General features: G+C 37.3%; 1 protein-coding gene across 1 annotated transcript; it reads right to left on the bottom strand.

Moving 5' to 3' along the window:
• Positions 1-3,145: 3,145 nt before the first annotated feature.
• LOC135673875 (pentatricopeptide repeat-containing protein At5g15340, mitochondrial-like) lies at positions 3,146-6,269 on the bottom strand. The gene is made up of 2 exons (XM_065183275.1): positions 3,882-6,269; positions 3,146-3,579 (listed from the first exon to the last, which is right to left on the bottom strand). Exon 1 carries the CDS (start codon positions 6,089-6,091, stop codon positions 4,151-4,153), a length of 1,941 nt encoding a protein of 646 aa, XP_065039347.1. The 5' UTR covers positions 6,092-6,269; the 3' UTR covers positions 3,146-3,579; positions 3,882-4,150.
• Positions 6,270-7,540: the final 1,271 nt, after the last annotated feature.

Below are 7,540 nucleotides of genomic sequence, written 5' to 3'. Positions count from 1 at the left end.
AAAACTGTGTTTAGACGTAAAACCACGTTTAGACGCAAAACTGCGTTCAGATGCAAAACTGCGTTCAGACGCAAAACTGCGTTCAGACGCAAAACTGCGTTCAGACGCAAAACTGCGTTTAGACGTAAAACTACGTTCGGACGTAAAACTGCGTTCAGACGCAAAACTGCGTTCAGACGAAAACTGCGTTTAGACGTAAAACTGCGTTTAGACGTAAAACTGCGTTTAGACGTAAAACTGCGTTTAGATGCAAACTGCGTTTAGACGTAAACTGCTCTTAGACGCAATCTGCGCTTAGACGCAAACTGCGCTTAAATACAAACTGTGAATCGGCTTTTGCATCATAATAGATTTTATTGAACGAACACACCTTTCGGTTTTTAAATTGCTGTAAGATTTCCGCTGCACTAATTCACCCCCCCCCCTCTTAGTGCTCTAGATCCTAACATATCATAGTAGATTTGAACGATTGTCAAATCAAGCGAGAGACTAGTCCGAACGATAATTGGTGGGAACATTTATTAAAGGACTTAATCTAGATATTTAGTGTGAAATTAAAGCTTGCCAACCCCGCATTATGATAGCTATAATCTCATTTGCACGTTTCTATAAAGAGATAATCAGTAGGGAAAATCATCAAAATAAAAGTGACAATAAATAGATGATTAGCAAGCCACTCGCCTCATCTATTCCCAACCAAAACCCTAACACTTGAAGACTAACCCGAGAAGAACTCAAGGAAAGATCAGCAAAGGGTTTGTACTAGCACTATGATGAAAAGTGAAGAAGCACCAATGTAAACAAGGGCAACTTCTGATGATTGAACTAATCGAGGAAGAACTAGAAAGTAACAATGCATTGTGGACTCCGATCATGAAGGTATGGATTCTGATGAAGATGTTAGACCTATCATACATACAATACATGCATTAGTCGGCTTCTCTAACTCATAAACTATGAAAGTTGGAGGAACTTTGGAATATCAACATGTTACAGTTTTGATTGATACTGGTAGCACTAACAATTTTATGGATAGTATGGTTATTGACAGATTGGCCTACCACATTGAAAGTTGTGATAAATTTAAGTAAAGGTCGTTGATGGATGGATTTTAACTTGTGATAGCAAATGTTTAAAGTTAAAATTGAGTATACAAGGCCAAGAGTTACTTGTGGACTTCATTTTGCTATCCTTGGAAGACTTTGAAGTGGTGCTCGAATTGAATGACTATCAACCCTAGGTGATATTTTTTAAATTTTTTTCTAAATTAATAATGAAGTATTTTATTAATGAAAAGCAGGTGATCCTAAAGGAAAAACATGGAAGTAAAGTCACAATTGTCACTAGCCATCAAATGAAGAAGGTTCTTTAGAAGACTGCGATGATTACTACACTGAAAGGCCGTTGCTTACACTATAAAAAAGTGGAGACCGTACTTACTTGATTAACAAGTTGTGATGCGCCGCCGAGTCCCTATGACTGAAGTGCTACTAAGCTCCTCGAGTTTGATACTTCTAAGACTTGAGAATAAGGCTGATTTGAAGAGACAGAAATTGTGAGAATCCTTTTATTTTTTTAGCTTTGAATAAATATTTTATTAAGTCGATCTAGTCTAGTAAGAGTCGGATAAAAATGTATTTGATATTATTTATTTATTAAGAGTCTAAGGTGGACTCTAGGTGAAACTTTATAAATAAGGAGGTCAACAATCAATGAAATATTATTCAGTCTTTTGATAAATCCTAGGAGGTCAATCCCCTTGAAGTGATCAAGGAAGTCGATCCCCTCAAAGTGATCATCCTCTTTTCTCTCTTTTCTTCTATGATAAAACCCTAAAGTTTCATCATTTAGGAGGATATACCTATATTACATATTGAGACTAACTCAAAAGTCTTGACCAACATCTTAATTTAACACACCCCTCGTTAGAGAATCCAATCTTTGGTTGTGAAGATTTAAAATTTTTTATCATTTTTTAATAATTGTAATACATTTCATATATTTAGAGAAGAAAATGATGTAGCTAATTAGTTGGCATCCTTTGGACCACCAAAACTACTAATTTTTGCTTAGAGTTCAATTTTTTGGTTTGTTGTGATGCGAAAAAATCATGTTTATTTTCATTAGAATTAGTAAAGTTTAATTTCTTTTGTCTATAAAAAAAATAAATCTGACATGCATGGAACACTTCATAGAATTTGCATTCATGTAGGGGGCTCATTAACATTTTAAGTGTTTTTTACCGACTGGAATGGGAAGAGTAATATCAGGTCATTTTCCATAATGTGGGAAAAATGTAAGAAACATATATATAATTCCCTTAAAATAATAGATATGAAAAGAAGAGCTCAAATAAGTTAAGGGAAAAAAAGAAAGATGGATATATAAAAAAAAAAAAGGGTATTGAAAGCAAAATATGAATTCAAATGTACTATATTATAGAGAAATATTTTGTTTATATATTGACAGTTAATGAAATGAAGAAGATGCTTTGTTTTTTTCCAAACTCTAAGGTTGTCAAAGCATCATTTTGCATCTTCTACCATTTTTATATTCAATAATTTTTTCAAGTCATGGAAAATATTAATCAGTTCTATCGTCAATTATTCCATTTCATAAATCTTTTATCATGGACAACAACCGCCCATCAATTGAGCATTCAATGTTTTCACAAGCCCAACCATTCCAATTACAAAATTTGTCGTAACAATAAGATAAATACTTTTTAATTTTAATTACTTTCCTGGCGGGTAATTTGTTTCCTAGAAAGAGAGGAAGTAACTTTGTCTTAAACATGTTTATTTAATATGCCGTTCTAGTATCGAAGCCCTTAAGTTTCCTAGAAAGAGATGCAACTCTTACTCTTAATACTGAGAACAATTTTTATTTCTCTAGTGGTAGTTTGACAAAGCTAAAAATTCCCCCTACATTTTCTTCCGTTTGCTCAGATTCAATGAATCTCTTGATTATTAAATAATATTACAAAGGACATAATGATAATCTCAAAGTGGATCATCCATTGTTCAACATGATACTAATAAAATGATACAACCAGATTTGGACCCGAGATGGGAATAAGTTGTCCCTGAGACACCCAAGTTGTTAGAAAGAAGAATTTCACCGAGGGAGATTTGGATAGCTGATGTAACAGAGAACTAAAAAGATTTGGATATCTTTTTGGATGCTTGAACTATGCAAACAGAATGGTGAATATCCATCTTCAAGAGATCAACAGTAAATCATGTGTCCAAAACATTTTCCTTTCTACAGAGAGATCCAACATAATACAGCATTGAAGTAGACTTAAAGCAGAAACCAATTTTAAATTATCCACAAAGCCAGCAATCCATTCGAAACTTCACAAAGCCTGCACATCACTCTGGACTATTCACAAGTTCTCAGCTTTCCAACAGGAATATATTGCTGCTGAAGTCTTTATGCCAAGTAAATGACAGTCTATAAGGATATTCACATTCAACATCAGCATTTACTCCAACGGTATCCTCGACACCAACAGGCATCTTGCCTCCCAGGCTTTTGACATGCCTGGTTCACAAAGATTGCTTGAATCTAGTTGTCCTTCAGCAAAACAATATTGATTAAAATTAAACTGGTGGAAATAACATGTAGTCACAATATCTGTTTATTTGCTATGCAACATATTTTGATTAAACTTGAGATTATGAAAACAGTGGCAGAAAAGGCAACACATACATCTCATCTGAATGTCTATCCAAGGGCCTCTTTTGATCTTTCATTTATCAACATCTTTTGCAATGAAATCTCATAATTTATTATCAAATAGAATATGACACTCTGTCTTGACAGTCATTTTCATTTCTTTTATTGTTGCATAAACCTAGTCTATAAGAGAAAGCTACCTTTAGGGACAACTTGAGAAATCCATCATCTGACTACATTTCTCATCTGCTGTTGGGCCTTTCTACCTTTTCCGTACATATTAATCTCAAAATTTCTGATTATAAAAAGAATAATAAGGCCTGAGAAGACTGACTTCACATCTTCAGTTTTTCACTCTTAACCCTGCTTGAATTGATAGTGATAGTCTCTTCAGGACCTGATTCAAGGTCTCAGGGAAACAACAATTCTCAGGGCTTTCTCATGAAACAATAGAGACGTCAATCACAAATCACCAATAATCAGAACAGGAGCAGGCACCTTCCTTAAAACAATGAAAGCGGTTCCGGTCTCTGATGGTAATGACTCTGTTATATATGTCTGCAATAAGCTTTATTGCTACATGGCAATCAGTGCAAATACGAAGGTTCTTAAATATCAAGAGAGGCATGCCAGGCTTTGTGCTAATGAGACCGTAACATATGGCAAGCCTCTCACTGTGAGCTAATAACACCTGCTGTCGCTCTTCTTGCCCATCACCATTTTCTAGGTAATTATCAGGAACACATGAAACTTGAGAGGCTGCATCAGGAATGTACCCAGCCGACTGCAACCTCTGAACCACCTCATCTAACATCATATACAATTCCTCTGTCCGAGGATGTGATCTATCACCAGCACTAAAACAATGAACATGACCATCAATTTCTATATAGCTAATTCCAGGATATCTCCTTCTCCCATTTTTCTTCACTGTCATTCTAAGATTATCAGCTTTTGCATGCCTACCTGATGAAGTATACATGTTGGATAGCAGCATGTGATACTCAGTATTATAAGGATCTATCTGCACTAGCTCATCCATGAGGTGTTGCCCTAATTCTAGCCTTCTGTGAAGGACACAAGAAGCTAGGAGGGAACCCAAAATAACCACATTCGGCTGAAAGGGCATCTTTCTAACCAGAGCCTCAGCTTCCTCCAACTGACCTGCCCTGCCCAAAAGATCGACCATGCAGGAAAAATGCTCAAGCTTGGGCTTCAGACCATAAACTGGGTAGAGATCATGAAAAATTTTACGACCTTGATCCACAAAACCTGAGCGGCTACAAGCAGTAAGAATGTTCACAAAAGTGATATCATCAGGCTGCTGAGCTTCATGCACAACCATCCGATTAAACAATGTCAGCACCTCAGCAGCCATCCCATGCATTGAAAGCCCACTCAACATTGCATTCCAAGTCACAATAGTTTTACGCGGCATCATCTCAAAAGCTCGATGTGCCAAATCGACCTTTCCACTCTTGCTATACATATCAACCAGAGCAGTACCCACCTTGACAAGATCGTTATCTTTGCCATCCAAAATGCCACCAGCTTTGGTGAAGTGTGCATGGATCCAGCGGCCAACTCTTAGATCTCCGGCCTGAGAGCAAGCTGAAAGGAGCGAGCAGAGGGTAATGTGATTGAGATTTCTTATGGCCAAATAGTAATCATCACCAGAGAAGAGCATCTGGGCAAGCAGCGATAGGGCTTCCTTGGGAAGACCGGATTCGATGCAGGCAGAAACCATGACAGTCCACGAAACCTCGTTCTTGTGAGGCATTTTGTCGAATATTTCCTGGCCGCTCGAGAGCCCCTCCCAGCGCAGTGCACCAGCGAGAAGAGCGGTCCAGGCGACAACGGTTGGCGGCTGGGGCATCTCGAGGAATAGGCGGCGAGCGTCGGGCATGCGACCGCAAGTAGCATACATGTGGAGGGCAGCGTTGCGGGCAGGGGTAGAGAAGGGGGTGCCCAGCTTGAGGAAGAGGAGGTGGCCGGAGGCGCCAGCGACGGGGTTGGCTAGGCGGGCAGACGCTGAGAGGAGGGCGAGGAGAGTGACGGTGTCGGGGGCAACTGCGTCGCGGAGCATGGAACGGAAGAGAAGGAGGGAGAGGGAGGAGGGAGGGAGGGCAGAGATGAGGGCGGTCCACTCGGGGGCAGAGCGGGCGGAGCGGGGGACATCGGCGAAGGCGTGAAGGAGGATGGGGGTGGCGGGAGAGGGGCGTAGGGCGGCGTACATATGGAAGAGAGGGGCGGAGAGGAGGAGGAGGAGGCCAGACTTGATGGCGGCCCCGTGGAGGCCGTAGCCGGCGCAGGGATGCGTGCGACCCTGAGCACAGGAGCGGAGGAGGGAGCGGTAGCAAGGAACCAATTCCAAGAACAGTGCTCCTTCTCCTCCATCGATGATCAGCATCAGCTGTCAGTTCTCGATGAGAGATTGATGCATTACAGGGATTCCATCCTTCAGCTCGCTCTTCTTTTTTACCGCCGCCAACGAGGTATCAACGTATTATTTAAGTTATGGACTGTAGCCACCACGAGGAACGTTGACAATTCATCCTCGCCCCTCTTCCAAGCAAGTAGAGGTTATCAGAAGGTCCTTTTACAAAGAGGCGATCGAGAATTCAAGATGTCCAAGAACATATGATGCAACACGATTTTATACGAGGATTGATTTGATCACTAATTTCAACTTTATAATTAAAAATGATAGAGCATTTTAGCTTAAAAAAACCTTCAGTATTACATAATTGATTCTTATCTAAAGGCACCTTTTTTTCTGAAAATTCTTATTTTGAATTAGGCTGTTTCAACCCACAGATCACGTGTTATACCTGGTTTCTTATCTCGGGTTATTTTGGAGTTTTTTTAATTAAATTTAGGTTAAAATCAATTGAGAATATTTTTCATAATTTATCTTAGACATGATATCACTTCTAGTTATGTTAGAAATATATCTTGATTAAAAGCGCAGGGTGGAGATTTAAAAAAAATTATTGATTGGATTCATATATATGTATATAAATATGTATGTATAAATGTATATATATACATATATACAAACATATATATGCATATACGTATGTATATATGTATACCTACATATGTATACATATATACATACATATACATATTTATGTATATATACATATACAAATGTATATATGTATATATATATATATATATGTATATATACATATATACATATATATATATATACATATACATACACATACATATACATATATATATACATACACATATATATATATATATACATATTTATACATATATATATACATACACATATATATGTATATGAATATCTATATGTATTTATATATGTATATATATATATATTTATATGTATATATATATATGTATAAATGTATACAAATGTATATATATACACATATATACGTGTATATATATATATATGTGTTTATGTATATATATATATATTTATATATATGTATATATACATATATATATATATACATATATATATATTTATATATATATATATGTATATATATATATATTTATATACATATATATATATATATATGTTGAATATCGAATTTTGATGATGAAATCAATTATAAATTGTTTGATCTAATTAATCTATATGTTGAGAAAAGTGTGTAGAATTAACTATGATAGTAGTAAGACGTAAAGCAGGTGTTGTGCCGGAGTCAAAATTGAGACTTCGTTGAGAGTTCGAGAGTTTGTCGAAAGTCCGGACGTTCGTCGAAAGTTCTGCCGGAATCAACCGAGAAGTCCAAGAGCTTGCCAAAGAAGCTCGTCGGAACTCACCATGAAGTTCGTCATAAAGTCCGGGAGCTTGCCGGTGTTGAATCTC

The sequence above is a fragment of the Musa acuminata genome, chromosome BXJ1-5 (genome assembly GCF_036884655.1).
Source record: "Musa acuminata AAA Group cultivar baxijiao chromosome BXJ1-5, Cavendish_Baxijiao_AAA, whole genome shotgun sequence".
Taxonomy (NCBI): domain Eukaryota; kingdom Viridiplantae; phylum Streptophyta; class Magnoliopsida; order Zingiberales; family Musaceae; genus Musa; species Musa acuminata.
This window is presented reverse-complemented; position numbering and strand designations above follow the sequence as displayed.